This window comes from Sus scrofa, chromosome 12 (genome assembly GCF_054392235.1).
Source record: "Sus scrofa isolate SSC_HxYL_T2T_F1_AM1 chromosome 12, Sscrofa_HxYL_maternal_Yorkshire_Landrace_v2.0, whole genome shotgun sequence".
In the NCBI taxonomy this organism is placed as follows: domain Eukaryota; kingdom Metazoa; phylum Chordata; class Mammalia; order Artiodactyla; family Suidae; genus Sus; species Sus scrofa.
In genome coordinates, this window is record NC_139394.1 from 55025511 (window position 1) to 55040733 (window position 15223).

At 51.3% G+C, this 15223-nt stretch overlaps 1 protein-coding gene across 3 annotated transcripts in view; it reads left to right on the plus strand.

Moving 5' to 3' along the window:
• The window catches only part of SPNS3 (SPNS lysolipid transporter 3, sphingosine-1-phosphate (putative)), a 56051-nt gene that overhangs the window by 17811 nt on the left and 23017 nt on the right, over nucleotides 1-15223 (plus strand). For all 3 annotated transcript variants that reach the window (XR_014821583.1, XM_003131886.7, XM_084985566.1), the window contains one exon: nucleotides 2633-2822. Coding sequence is in view for 2 of the 3 variants with exons in the window: in XM_003131886.7 (XP_003131934.5) it covers nucleotides 2633-2822 (190 nt within the window). In the remaining variant the exon portion in view is untranslated. The remainder of the gene's footprint in view (nucleotides 1-2632; nucleotides 2823-15223) is intronic.

The following is a 15223-nucleotide window of genomic DNA, read 5'->3' on the forward strand; positions in this document are numbered from 1 at the left end:
ATAGCATTCATTCAGGATTCCAGGTCACTTGACTGGGCTGAGCTGGAGCCTGGTACAGCTTGGCAGGCTGGGAAGGTTCAGTGAGCACTTTTAAGCTGCCTAGGACCCACACGCTTCGTCTGGTAGGCAGAGGGCCAGAGACACTGGCTCTGCCAATGAGGGGCTGTGACCTTAGGTGGATCCCTGCCCTCTCTGGGCTTGACACAGTCTCCTATAAACCAAGGGGATGGGGCCAGGAAATAAACCATTAGTCCTCAGCTTGTGGGATGGACATTTCGCAGAAGTTGTTTAGAGGAGAGGTGGTTTTCTGTTGATAATTTCTCAGTTGTCTATAGTCTGGCATCTGTCAGGTTCTTACACCTTGGTGGGAGCCATGGAGCTGAGAGCAGGCACCTGGCACTTTTGGAAATGTTTGGGTCTGAGAGGGGAGCCTGGCCATGTGGAGAATGGGGGGTGGGGGCGTGGGTGCTCCAGGCCGAGGGGAGAGTGTGGGCCAAGGCAGGAAAGCCAGAAAATGTAGGGTGAGTTTAGAGAACTCCCAGAGTGGGGGAGAAAGAGGGGGGGTTACATAGGTCATTAACCAAGTCCTGCAGTGCTGGCCAGGAGCCTGCCCTGAAGACAACAGGGAGTGGCTGGAAAGGTCCTGCTTACATTTGTCTTTTTTTTTTTTTTTTTTTGCTTTTTAGGGCTGTACCAGCGGGAAATGGAAGTTCCTAGGCTAGGGGTCAAATCAGAGCTTTAGCTGCCAGCCACAGCCATAGCCAGAGCCACACCGGATCCTTAACCCACTGAGTGAGGCCAGCAATTGAACCCACATCCTCATGGATACTAGTCAGGTTCATTACTGCTGAGCCACAACAGTAACTCTTTTTTTTTTTTTTTTTCGTCTTTTCAAGAGTTCACGCTGGTCAATCTCAGCATCCCTTTGGGCTCCTTTAAAAGGAGGCCTTGGGAGAGTTCCCTGGTGGCCTAGTGGTTAAGGATCCAGCATTGTCACTGTTGTGGCTTGGATTCGATCCCTGGCCTGTGAACATCCACATGCTGTGGGCGTGGCCAAAAAATAAATAAAAGGGGGCCTTGGAGAGTAGGATGGACCATGAGAATGAAGATACATATTCAAATCCTGGCTCTGTCGCTTACTAGCTGGTTAATCTTGGCCTCAACATTTCTTAGCCTCACCTTCCTCAACTGTCCACCTGGGAATTCTGGGAGGAATCAGTGAGCTCATTTGCTTAACGTACAGCTCTTTTCTTCCAGGCTCTATGCTCCCAGCTTAGAGTCAAGAAAGTAAACCAGGGAGTTCCCATGGTCTAATGGTAAGAACTTGGTGCCTTCACTGCTGTGGCCTGGGTTCGATCCCTCTTCTGGGGACTGAGATCCCACATCAAGCTGCTGCATGCTGTGGCCAAAAAAAAAAAGGAAATGAAAATAAACCAAACCTAGTTTCTGTTCTCTAGGAATTCACAGCCTAGGGAGTGACCCTGATGACAGAGACACAGAAGGTGCTATGGGAACTGAAGGGGGTGAAGGAATTAGTAAAGGGACAGGGAAGGCATCCCCCAAGAGGGAACATTTGTGATGGGTCTTGAAGGATGAATAGGAGTTCGGTGGAGGGAAACACTAGTGAAGGGTGTTCTAGATGGAGGGATAAAAGTAGGAATTGGGGATAGTACCTCGTCTGGGGGCTGAGGAGGATGGAATTGAGGTCTGGGGTGGAGGTCACCTAGTGTCAGACTGTCAGATCATGAAGGGCCATTTACACCACAGTGAGCTGGAACCAAATCTTGTGGGTGTTTAAGATCTGGTGGAGAACTTTAGGCAGGGGTGGGCAGGGGCATGGCCAGATCTGTGTTCTAAAAAGCATCCTCTGGGAACCTCTACGGAGGTTGTCCTGGCAGGACAGGTTTCCCCAGGAAGGAGGTGCAAGAGAGGCCACTTGGAGTTGAAGTGGGTCCAGGAGGGAAATGTGGTGAAGTTAGGAAGGGTTACCTGAGAGGTGTTCAAAGACGGAGAGTGGAAGGGTGGGACTCAGGGAGGGAGAGGGTGGGAGTTCTCCTTGGCTCAGCAGGTTAAGGATCCAGCATTGTCACTGTAGCGGATTGGGCTGCTGCCAGGGCGAGGGTTTGATCCCCGGCCGGGAACTTCCACCATGCCGAGGTGCAGCCAAAAGAAAAAACAAAACAAAACAGAGAGAGAGTGTGTACAATGCCCCGATGAGAGGTGGCATATGATAGGCACTGGATAAATAAATACATTCTTGCCTCCATTCCCATTCGTACTGGGGGCTGGAAGCCAAGAAGGGCCAGAAGGTTGGGGCCAGAGTGGGACCATAGAATTAAGAATTCTGAGTGGGGCACTTTTGGGTGGTGAGACAGTGCGGGGAGCAGGCTGGGAGCTGGGGTGACCAGAAGATCACCCACAGGGCCAGTGGCATCCCCAGGATGAGGCAGGAGGGGGATGGGAAAGGTAGGGGAGCCAGGTCCCCAGGGACCCACGAGCCTTGGTTAGGAGGGAGGGGAAGGGGCCCAAAGCCACCTTCCCTGTAGGTGCCAAATTATGCATAGGGACAGGTGGCTGGACCCCTATCCCCACCCCACTGGCAGACCAACCCCTCTCTGTTCTTTTCCATTAGCCTGATTTTTGGGGCGCTGACTGTTGGGACTGGCATCATTGGGGTCATCCTGGGAGCAAAGGCTTCGAGTACATACAAGAAAGTCAACCCTCGGGCCGAACCTCTCATCTGTGCCTCCAGCTTGCTTGCTGCAGCCCCCTGCATCTACCTGGCTCTCATCCTGGCCCCGATCACTCTCCTGGGCTGCTATGTAAGTGAGGGCCCTTCGGAGGTGGGAGTGGGTTGGGCAGGGAACTCCTGCTTCGCACAGGCTCACACTGTGCCCATCTTCACCGACATTGTGTCCATCACTCCTTCCAGGGGGAGCTTTGTTATCCCCATTTTACAGATGTAGAAACTGAGGCTTACCAAGAATAATGCGTCTAGGAAGGGGCAGGCCCAGGATTTGAGCTTAAGCCTTTCTGACTCTAAAGTGTGTCCTCTGAGCTGCTAGTTATAGCTTTGACTAGAGAGGATGGGGCTCCTTTATTCCCTGGGCATGTTATGAGTCCAAGAAGAAATAGAGTAATTCTCCCCAGGTTGCAGATGAGGAAGGGGAGGCCTGGATTGGCCTTGGCCAGTGACACTGCTGTGAAGGTGACGATAGTGACGAGATCCTGTCTTCTGGTTCCATATCTCATCTCAGCCCTCATGCACCTCACATCCCAGCTCTACCTGTGACAGGTGTTCACACCCACCTCCCAGCCTTTGCTGCATCCAATCCTTCCCCCAGGGATACCATTCCCCTCTTCTGTGCATCCTGAAATCTTTAAAAAAATTTTTTAAAAAAAATTTTTAGGGCCACACCACGGCATATGGAGGTTCCCAGGCTAGGGGTTGAATTGGAGCTCCAGCCTCTGGCTTACACCACAGCCACAGCAACTCAGGATCCATCTGTGACCTCTAGGATCCAGGTAATGTCAGATCCTTAACCCGCTGAACAAGACCAGGAATCGAACCTGCATCCTCATGGATCCCAGTCAGGTTTGTTAACTGCTGAGCCATGAAGGGAATGCTCTAAAAAATTTTTTTTTGTTAGTTGATTTACAATGTTCTGTCAATTTTTGCTGTAAGCAAAGTGACCCAGTTACACACACACACACACACACACACACACACACACACACACATGTAGTTTTTCTGATATTATCATATATATGATGTATATACATATATGTGTATATATTTTTTCTTTACATATAAGATTTCTCTTTCTCATATTCTCTTCCATCATGTTCCATCACAAGTGATTGAATATAGTTCCCTGTGCTGTACAGCAGGAGCTCATTGCTTGTCTCTCCACGTGCAATGGTTTGCATCCACTAACCCCAAACTCCCCGTCCATCCCTCTCCCTCCCCCCTCCCCCCTGGCAACCACAAGTCTGTTTTCCATGTGCACGAGTTTGTTTCTTTTCTGTAGATAGGTTCATCTGTGCCATAGATTAGATTCCACATATACGTGATATCATACGGTATCTATTTGTCTTTTTCTGACTTACTTCACTTAGGATGAGACTCTCTCGTTCCATCCATGGTGCTGCAAATGGCATGATTCTGTTCTCCCTTATGGCTGAGTAGTATTCCCTTGTGTATATGTGTAATCCATTCATCCGTCGATAGACATTTAGGTTGTTTCCATGTCTTGGCTATTGTGAAGAGTGCCTCAGTGAGCACAGGGGTGCCTGTATCTTTTTGAATGAAAGTTTGGTCTGGATATATGCCCAGGAGTGGGATTGCTGGGTCATGTGGTCGACCTATATTTAATTTTCTAATGTACCTCCACATACTGTTGTGCCGTAGTGGTTGTACCAGCATCCTGAAATCTTTATCCTGCAGCAGGACTCCATTCAAAGGCCACCTTCTCCAAAAGCCTCTCCACGCTTAGGTCAGAATTCAGTGTTTCAGCCGTGGCTCAGTGCATGTTTGGGTTCCACGGCGCACCCTAGTGTCACCACATACTTATACGCACTGGTACATGTGTGCAGCTGTGTCCCTGGCTCCCCAAAATGCCGGCCCTAATCGTCCCCCCCAGTGGGAAGGAGCTACTGCTTCTGGGAAGATGGTGCCAGTCTAGCCCCAGCCGGCTGGGTTTGAGCTCTCCTCCTCCCCCCTCCATCTCCCCTGTCCCCAGGCCCTGGGGACCCACCACAGTGGACACAGGAGCCCCTGCACATGTGGGAAGGGTTCATTGAGCAGGCTGGACTCAGAAAACACATCGGTAACAGCTTTATTTCCCCCTACCGGTGTGAGTGGGTTTCTTCCCCATGACCGGATCGCATAGCCTTTTTTATTTTTTCTGCTTTTCAGGGCTGCATATGCAGCATATGGAGATTCCCAGGCTCGGGGTTAGAGCTGCAGCTGCCAGCCTACCCCACAGCCACAGCAATGCAGGATCTGAGCCATTTCTGTGACCTACGCCACAGCTCATGGCAGTGCCGGATCCTTAACCCACTGAGCGAGGCCAGGGATCGAACCTGCATCCTCATGGATACTTGCAGGGTTCATTACCACGGAGCCAAGACGGGAAGGAGTTACACTCATGAAGGTCAGTCTCATTTAAATCAAAACTTTGGTTCTACTTCCAAATAAAGCTTCTATTCTGGCCCAGAACATTGGGCTGGGAAGGGGGGAACGCTGCTGGGTTGGAGTCTCCTTGCTGCATCTCCATCCCTCTTTCCTGATGCCACCCCTCCCCCCAGCTCCTGACCCCCACCCAGGCAGGGCAGGCCAGCAAGGATGACCAGAAATGGGCCAAGTGTTATCTGTGTTGGAGTTGTTTTTGCTGATGGCTATGCCCTCCTGTGGCAGATGCCCAGATGCTGGCTGACTCCTCTCTCGAGGGCACTTTTGTGGGTTTTGGGGGGGCCCTGGCCGCAGCATTTGTATCATCCAATTCCTTGGTGCAGGTGACATTGTCACCTGTATCCTGTCACAGCCTCCCTCTGCTCCTCTGTGGGATGGCCCTTCCAGCTCTTTCTGCTGCACCCTGTTGCCTGGGGCAGGCACCTTGTAGGGCTCCCCTCTTGTGACCCTGAAGCCTGTCACCTCTCTGTGGTCCCTATTTGACCCCCTGGATGAGCTCAGGATGCAGCTGTCCCCACTGCTGCCCTTGTTGGTCCTCCTGCTCCCAGGTGACATGTGTTTAGGTGTCCCAAGGACGCTCTTTGTGAATGTCCCTCAGGTGGCCCTGGTGGCCAGGGAGAAAGGCCAGTGTCCTTCCTGAAAGGCACCGTCCTCCCTGTGGATGGATGACCCGGAGCCCCTCACTCAGCTTTGTCTCTCTTCACATCCTACCCAGCTTGGGTCTCCAGCCTCCTTCTGTAAAAGCTGGGGGCCACGTGGAACATTCTCTTTCCTTCTCTGAGTCGTGATGGTGTGCCTGGCACTTCTTGAGGGCCTGGATGTTTCTCACCAGTGTCCTCAGCCTTGGTTGGCCTTCCACTGAAATTCCTGGGGAACAGACAAGTCCTGTCAGCATTCCCCTCATTCACTCACTGGATGCTTCCTGAGCACCCACTGTGTGCCAGCTGGTTGGGAAGATGTTTCAGTTCAATGAACAGTACCAGGCAGTCTCCAGGGCAACAGGACAGGGAGCTTAAGAGCACCCGCTTTGGAGTCAGATGGCTTTGAATCCTGGCTCTGCTACTCCTTAGCTGTGTGACCTTGGGCAAATCACTAAACCTCTCTGATCTTCCATCTCCTCATTTTATACTACAGGAACGCTAGGGTTTATTAGTATAAAACTTCAGAGGGTTTTTCATGTAAAATGCTTCACACAGAGCTTAAACTAAAGTTAAAGCTTAAGAAGCAAGGATGGGGAGTTCCTGCTGCGGCTCAGTGATTCCATCCCTGGCCCCGCTCAGTGGGATAAGGACCCAGCATTGCTGTGAGCTGTGATGTAAGTCGCAAAGGTGGCTCAGATCCCACATTGCCTTGGCTGTGGGGTAGGCTGGCAGCTGCAGCTCCAATTCGACCCCTAGCCTGAGAATTTCCATATGCCATGGATGCAGCCCTAAAAAGAAAAAAGAGGAAAAAAAGCTAATGATGAGTAAAGGGAAGGCAGCTATGGGCAGAGGACACAGCTTGGGCAGAGGCACAGAGAAACGAGAGAGCAGGGAACATTCTGGAAATTACATGAAGCTCTCTCTAAGAGCCAGAGAGGAGGCTGGAGAGAAAGGGGTAGATGTCAAGGCTGCCAGTGGAGAACTAGTGTCACTGAGGCCTCAGGGAGGAGCCCGGAGCCCTGGGGAGGAACTCCGAGGATGGGGCAGGACCAGGGAGGAGGAGGGTCTGCAAGGAGACTCTTATTTAGTCCTTATGATAACCTCATGCAGAAGGGCTTTTCTCATCCCCACTCGACAGATGGGAAAACTGAGGCCCAGAGATAGCAACGCAGAGTGGGACAGATGAAGCTCAGCCCCTCAGACTCCAAAATCTGTGTCCTTCAGGCCACCCTGATCCTTGACACCCCCATGGGAGAGAAACGGAGCCTGGCATACAGCAGGCACTCATAAATACCTTAATGCTTTTTGGCTGCCGGAGTGGCTGGGACCATCATCTCCAGCTGGTGGAGGCTGAATGGACCCGACCTTGCAGGGAGGCTGAGGCCCGGGCAGATGGCCACCCCGTTCGAGGCCTGTCCCTGCCTTGGCTGGGCCTGTGGACCCCCTGCCAGTTGGCTGGCTCTGGGAAGTGGCTCCTTGGCTGTGTTTCGGGGACACAGCTGTCTCCCCCTCTGTAGCCTGGCGCATCTCCAGAGCTGGATGGCTCATCTAGAAATGACATTGCAGCTTGGCTGACAAAGCCCAGCTGGAGAATCTCTTCTCTAGGCTGATCCTGGGGGCGGAGGGGCAGGTGGGCGGGGCCAGGACCCTCCAGCCTCCAGGGCTGGGAAGCCGCTCCGCCCTGTGGCTCGATTGCCAGCCTGGCGTGATCCCCAGCAGCCAGAGCTCCAGCCTCCCAGCAGTGGTGTGGTTCCTTCTGGACCCCCTGACCTCCATGGCTCTGTCTGTGCCTCTGAGGCCCTGAGATGCAGCTCCAGCTCCCCCTTCCTCCATGTCCCCCAGTTCCTCCCACTAACACCAGTCATAAAACCCTTAACACCCTCAAATAGCCCTTCTTTTCTTGGTCTCTTCTGTTCTGGCCTGGCCCATGCCATCTTTCTCCAGGACTGTCCCAGCAGACACCTTCCTGGTCTCCTTGTCTTCCTGCTCCCCCACCACGAGCTGTTCTTTCCCCACTGCCAGAGCGACACTGCGAACCTTCCCTGCTCAAAGCCTCGCGTGGCTCCTCGGTGCCTCTGGAATGAAGTCTCCTCATCCTGGCCTTCAGGGCCCCTCGTGAACGGCCCTGACAGCCTTAGTTGCCTTGTCCCCATGCCATCCTGCCATGTGGGTCCCCTCCTGATTCCCAGGACATGCCCTGTGCTTCCCACATCCCACCTGTCCCTTGTTCCCTCCACTCCTGCCCCTTCTCCATCTACCCAGATCATCCTGGGCTTTCAGGGGCCGGCTGGAGCATCTCTCCCCCGAGCCTTCCCTGGTGGCTGGGCGGGCTTCCCTGCCCATCCTTGCTGATCCTCAGCCCTGTCTTCCTTGTGTCTTGGTTGCTTATGCTCTGACCCCTCGCAGCGGGGCCCAGGTCGGCTGCCGTCTTTCTCAGTGGTCCGGCCGAAGCAGAGTGTCAGGTACTTGGAGTGAGATGGGGATAATTGCTGCTTGCTGAGTGCATGGTCGAGTGGCCAACCATGTTCATTCATTCATTTACTCAACACATTTTTTTTATTAAAAATATTTTTTTGTTAAAGTATAGTTGATTTACAATGTTGTGCTAATTTCTGCTATCTAGCAAAGCAACTCAGTCATACATATATATATTCTTTTTTTTTCATTTTAATGGCAGTACCTGTGGCATATGGGAGTTATCAGGCTGGGGTCAAATCGGAGCAGTATCTGCAACCTATGCTGCAGCTTGCGGCAATGCTGGATCCTCAACCCAGGGATTGAACCTGCATCCTCATGGACACTGTGTCTAGTTCTTTTTTTTTTTTTTTCTTTTCTTTTTTTGCCGCCCCACAGCATATGGAGTTCCAGGCTAGGGATCAGATCTGAGCTGAAGTCATGACCTAAGCCGCAGCTGTGGCAACACTAGATCCTTAATCTCCTGTGCCAGGCTGGGGATTGAACCTGTGACCCAGCACTCCAGTGACACTGCCCATCCCATTGCACCACAGCAGGAACTCCTATGTTGGGTTCTTAACTGGCTGAGCCACAGTGGGAACTCCCATTCTTTTTTTTTTAATATTCTTTTCCATCCTGGTCTATCCCAGGAGATTGGCTATAGTCTCCTGTGCTGTACAGTCGGACCTTATTGTCTATCCATTCTCAATGGAATAGTTTATTCAACAAATGTTTATTGAGCATCTGTAAAGTGGTATGGTAGTTTAAATATCACAGTGGGTAAAACAAACTAAAATATCTCTGTCCTTAGGGAGCTTACATTCTAGTTGGGAGGGAGAGACCACAGACAACATATATAGGTGCAATTCACAATATTTCAGATGATAATACGTGCTTGGGATAAACATAGAGCGGAGAAGGGAGGTAGGGAGTGTGTGGGTGTCGGAGGGAGAGGCCTGCAATTTTCTATAGTGTGACCGGGGAGGCCTCACTGATAAAGACCTAAGCCTAAATTCCTATAGGAGGTGAAGCAATGAATTATTTGAATATTTAGGGGAACAATGTTTCAGGCAGAGGGATGGGCACCTGTAAATGCCCTAAGGCAGGATCGTATCTGGGGGGTCTAGAGAACAGCAAGAAGGACGCTGTGGTCCATGTGGAGGGAAGGAGAAAGGGCGACAAGGACAGAGAGGGGTGGGGACAGCCTCATATAGGGCCTGGTGGACCCTGGGTGGAGCCGGCTTTTACTGAGAGTGAGACACTGCTTTGTGTGAGGAGTGGGAGGCCTGGCTTATGTTTACTGTATCTATTGAGATGGTCATGTGGTTTGTCCTTTATTGTATCAATATAATATATTACATTGATTGATATTTGTATATTTAACCAACCTTGCTTTCCTTGGGTAAATCCTCTCTTGGTCATGGTGTGTAATCATATTTATGTGTGGCTGAGTTTAGCTTGCTTATATTTTGTTAAGGATTTTTGCATCTATATTCATTAAGGAATATTTGCACTTTTCTTGCGATGTCTTCGTTTAGTGCCATAGAATGAGCAGACAAGTGTTTCTTCTTCTTCTTCTGTTTTTTGGAAGAGTTCGTTAAGGACTTGTGTTAATTCTTCTTCAGACATTTGCTAGAATTCACCAGTGAAGCCATCTGGTTCTGGGCTTTTGTTGGTGGGAAGTTTTTTGATTTCTGACTCAATATTTACTTGTTATCAGTCAACTTAGCCTTTTTATTTCTTTTTAAGTCAGCTTCGGTAGTTTTCATCTTTCTAGGAATTTCATTCATGGTATTCCCTCATAATCCTTTTAATTTCTGTAAGGTCGGTAGTAATGTTCATTCTTCTTCTTCTTCTTTTTTTTTTTTTGTCTTTTTGCTATTTCTTTGGGCCGCTCCCACGGCATATGGAGGTTCCCAGGCTAGGGGTTGAATCGGAGCTGTAGCCACTGGCCTACGCCAGAGCCACAGCAACGCGGGATCCGAGCCGCGTCTGCAACCTACACCACAGCTCACGGCAACGCCGGATCCTTAATCCACTGAGCAAGGGCAGGGACCGAACCCGCAACCTCATGATTCCTAGTCGGATTCGTTAACCACTGCGCCACAACGGGAACTCCTCATTCTTCTTCTTCTTCTTTTTTTTTTTTCTTTTCTGGCTGCCCTGCCAATATAGAGTTCCTGGGCCAGGGATCGGAAGTGAGCCACAGTCGTGACCCATGCCATAGCTGTGGCAGCACTGGATCCCTAACCCACTGTGCCGAGCCAGGGATCCAATTTGCGTCCCTGTGCTCCAGAGACAGCGCTGATCCCCTGGTGCCACACCGGAAACTCCATAATGTTCATTCTTGATTTTAGTAGTTTGAGTCTTATCTCCCCTTTTCTTGGTCAGTTAAATGAAGGTTGGTCAACTTTGCTGCCAACTTTGATTTTGTTGATTTGCTCTGTTGTTTTTCTGTTATTGACGTATGTCTAATAGCATCACTCTGACTTCTCTGTTGAGAATGGATTTACTACGAGGGTGGAGGGTACAAGAGCAGAGGCAGTGGAGGTGGTATGAAGCCGTTGGATTATCGATATATTCGGAAGGTAGAACTCTTGAAGTTTCCTGATGGATTCAATGTAGGGTATGAGACAAAAGAGGCAATGGTGGGAGATCCCTTTGTGACTCAGCAGAAACGAACCTGACTAGGATCCATGAGGATGCGGGTTTGATCCCTGGCCTCGATCAGTGGGTTAAGGATCCGGCATTGCCTTGAACTGTGGTGTAAGTCATAGGCACAGCTCAGATCCTGAGTTGCTGTGGCTGTGGTGTAGGCTGGCAGCTGCAGCTCTGATTTGACCCCTGGCCTGGGATTTCCCACATATCGTGGGTGCGGCCCTAAAAAGAAAAAAACAGTCAGTAGTGACGTCTAGAATATGAGCCTGTGTAGGTGGAAAGAGGGCAAGGCCATTAACTGAGATAGGAAAGTAGGCAGGAATAGGAGTTTGGGGGAAGATGAGCAGCTTGGTTTTGTACGTTCTGAGTTTGTGGTGGGGGATGGACATCCAACTAAAGGTGTTAGGAGAGTTGGATGCAGGCATCTGGAGTCTACAGGACCTGACATCACCCATAAAACGTCAGTGGGTAGGAACTGGCTGTAGTCACCCTGACGGCTTGTAGGTTTGGGAGACCTAAGGGGTCAGTATCAGAAAAGGTGTTCAGAGGGAGCCGAGGAATTGGCTTTTGTTCAGAATAGCTTCAAAATAGGAAGAGTCGCAGTTCCCGTGATGGTTCAGCAGGTTAAGATCCTGACATAGTGTTCGCAAGGATGTGGGTTTGATCCTTGACCTCACTCAGTAGGTTAAGGATCCAGTGTAGTTGCAAGCTGTGGTGTAGATTGCAGATGTACTAGGAGCTGGCGTTGCTGTGAGCTGTGGTGTAGGCCGGCAGCTGCAGCTCTGTTTCAGCCCCTAGCCTGGGAACTTTCACATGCAGCAGGTGCAGCCATAAAAAGCAGAAAGAAAAAAAATAGAAAGAGTCACGTGAATCTCTTCCTTCCTTCCATCCATCCATCCACCCGTCTTTCCATCCATCCACCAGTCCCTTCACCTTCTCAGATTGCAGGAACCTGCAAGTCCTAGGAGGTCACTTGGCTCCAGGGGAAATTGACAGGGCTTCCCGGGAAGGCCCACAGGAAGAGGGGCACGTATGCTGGTGTGTGAATGCATCTAGTGTGAATATATGCAGGTCTGTGAATATTAGTGCAGATTTGTGTGCTTTCGCATGTCTGTATCTCTGTGTGCCTGTGTTGCCATGCTCTACGTATATTGCATGTACTTGTATTTTCATTCAGTATGTGCCCAGAGTGTGTGAGTGTCCATGTGTGCTGTTTTGCATATATGTCTGTGCATGAGTATGCACATACACGTGTATCAGGGCAAGCAGATAATTGTGTGGGATGTGTGTGTATATGTGTGTCTGCAGCAGCATAGAGCTTCCCTCCCACTGCTTTTGTGGCTGTAGTTGCGTTTCATGAGAAGGAGGGGGTTTTGGTGGCATTGTGGGCATGCCTGTCCCCAAATTTCCTGAAACAGGGGGTGGGGGTGGGTGGAAGTTCCCTCTGTGGCTCAGCGGTTAACCAACCAGGCTAGGATCCATGAGGATGCGGGTTCGACCCCTGGCATCGCTCAGTGGGTTAAGGATCCGGTGTTGCCATGCACTGTGGCGTTAGGTCACAGACATGGCTTAGATTCTGAGTTGCTCTGGCCTGTGGTGTAGGCCAGCAGCTGTAGCTCCGAGTTGACCCCTAGCCTGGGAACTTCCATATCCTGAGGGTGTGGCCCTAAAAAGCAAAAAAGAAAGGAAAAAAAACCCAACACATTTTCTGAAGCAGGACCAAGTCGTGCTGTATGTTTCATGGCAGGGAGGTTTCCTAAGCATAGGGTCTGGCCTGGGCCTTCTGTGGGGGAGCCCGTGCCCTGGGGCCCACCCGCAGGAGCTGAGGGTTCCATCTCTTCCCTCCTCCCAGTCCCTTGGCAGGGGAAGTGGATTTCTCAGCTGTTAATTGGGATCCAGACATGCACAGCAGGTCTTGGCTCACACCCTCTTCCTTGGCCTTCTTCCCAGGGCTGCTGCCCTTCAGAGGAGAAGGTGTTTATACTCAGAGGAGGGACGGAGCCCAAGCGGGGAGCTCCATCTTCGCTGGCCTGGTAGCCGGAGGATATGGCTGAACACTGGCGATCCCTCCGTGGGTGGGCTTCGGGGTCCAGACGGAGAGGCCGGAGTGGGGGAAGGGGGGTAGGAATGAACCCGCACGGAGGCCTCTGAAAGACCCCGACGTCATTCCTGCTTCTTCACTCACTAGCTGTGTGAGTAGGGCAAGATCGTGACCTTGCTGGGCCTCAATTTTCTCAGCTGCAACATGGGACTCCTTTCCTCGTGGTTTCCTTGAGGAGCTAAATGAACTTTGGGGCCTGTTCTAGTTCCTGTGCGTGTGTGGATGGAACTTAGTGGTTCGAAAGAACAGGAACACGTATTTTGCTCACAGACGTGCAGTTCGGGTGAGGCCGAGGAGGTGAGGGTAACATATCTTTTTTCCACTAAGGGTTAACCAGGCAGAGTTGGGGGGCGTGAGGGTGCTGGATCGTCCGAGGCTGCGGGCCGCCGGACCATGGATGTGGCCATTGGCTGAGACCTTAGCCGGAGCTGTTGGCTAGAGCGGCTGCCCGTGACCCCCCCCATGTGGCCTGGGCTTCCTTGCAACCTGGTGGCCGGCTTCCAAGGACGAGAGTCTTGAGAGAGCCCGGTGAAGCCGTATTGTCTCTTAGGACCTCCTCTTGAAGGTTACACGGTGTTACTGTCACTGCCTTCTGTTCTGCGCTTGAGCCACACTTCTTGCTGACATTTGAGGGCAGAGAGAGAATGGATTCAGTCCCTGGAAGGAGATGAGCAGGGCCCTGAAAGAGCGTGTGGAAATATTGCAGTGGCTGTTTGGGGAAAGTGCAGCTGTGCTGTGCCTCGGGGGCTCCTCCTCTACTGCGCCCTGGCTGCCGTTGACCTCCAGCATCATGGGGAAGAGTGTCCGAGCAGGTGGCCCTGAAGCCCCATAAGGGTACCCCTAACCCCGCCCCGGGGGTCTCTAATTCCGGGCTGTTCTTCCCGCCTCACAGGTGAGAGTGGAGTCTGCACCCTCCAACCCTGCTGGGCTACACAGGCTGAGGGAGCAGAGGTCTCAAGGGACAGAGCTGAGGCCGTGGTGAGGTGGCTGCGAGGCAGGTCCCAACCAGGATGAGCAGAAGGGGGTCACTGACTTATCAAGCATTTTCCAAGCACTTCCTGTGTGCCAGACACTGTTCCGGGCCCTGGGGATGCAGCAGTGGACAAAACAGGCAAAAATATGTAGGTAGTAACATAAATATAAAATAAATGGTGTGTTCGGTGGGCTGAGTTCCATGGAGAAGAACAGAGCGGGGGGAAGAGGACCAGAAGAGGGACTGGGCTATGCAGGGGGGCCAGGGAGGCCTCAGGAGATGCTTTGGCGATGACCTGGAGCAAGGGAAGGAAGGAGCCACGTGGATACGGGGGCAGAGTGGGGAAAGCCCTCCATGCAGGGCGAGGTCAAAGGCCCTGATGGGGAGAGCATGGCTGGTGTCTTCTAGGAAAGATGGTGGGAAAGGGGTGAGTCAGGGGAGAGCAGAAGTGAGGTCAGAGGGAACGGTGGCGGCTGGTGGGCGCTGATTGCGTGGAGCCCTGTATGGGACGACGCTGGCTTCCAATGTAAGTGAAACCGGAAACCATTAGAGGATTTTTAGCACAGCTCGATGATCTCCCAGCCGTAAGAAAAACAGCGAAATGATGCAACTCACTGCAACATGGACGCAACTAGAGATTCTAAGTGAGTTAAGTCAGAAAGACAAATACCATATGGTAACACGTAGATGTGGAATCTACAATATGGCACAAATAATCCTTTCTACAAAATGGACTCACAGACACAGAGAACAGACTTGTGGTGGCCAAGGGGGCGGGGGGAGAGGTGGGATGGATGGGGAGTTTGGGTTGGTAGATGCAAACTATTACATTTAGAATGAATGTGCAATAAGGTCCTAGCACAGGGAACTATATCCAGTCTCAGGATAGACTATGATGGAAGAGAATATAAGAAAGGGAATGTGTGAGTGTGTGTATGACTGGCTCACTTTGCTGTACAGCAGCAATTGGCCCAATACCATAAATCAACTAGGCTTTAATTATAGAAAAGGAAGTGAGGATCCGACTGATGGTTTGTATCAGTCATCTGTTGCTGAGTAACACATTGCTGTAAAACTTAGTGGCTTGAGGCAGGGATTTATGGTTTCTTATGATTCCGTGAGTTGGCTGGATGGTCTCTAGGTGGGTTTTGCCTGTGCTCACTCCCATGGATGCCTTGACCTGGGAGATCAGGTGAGAGGGG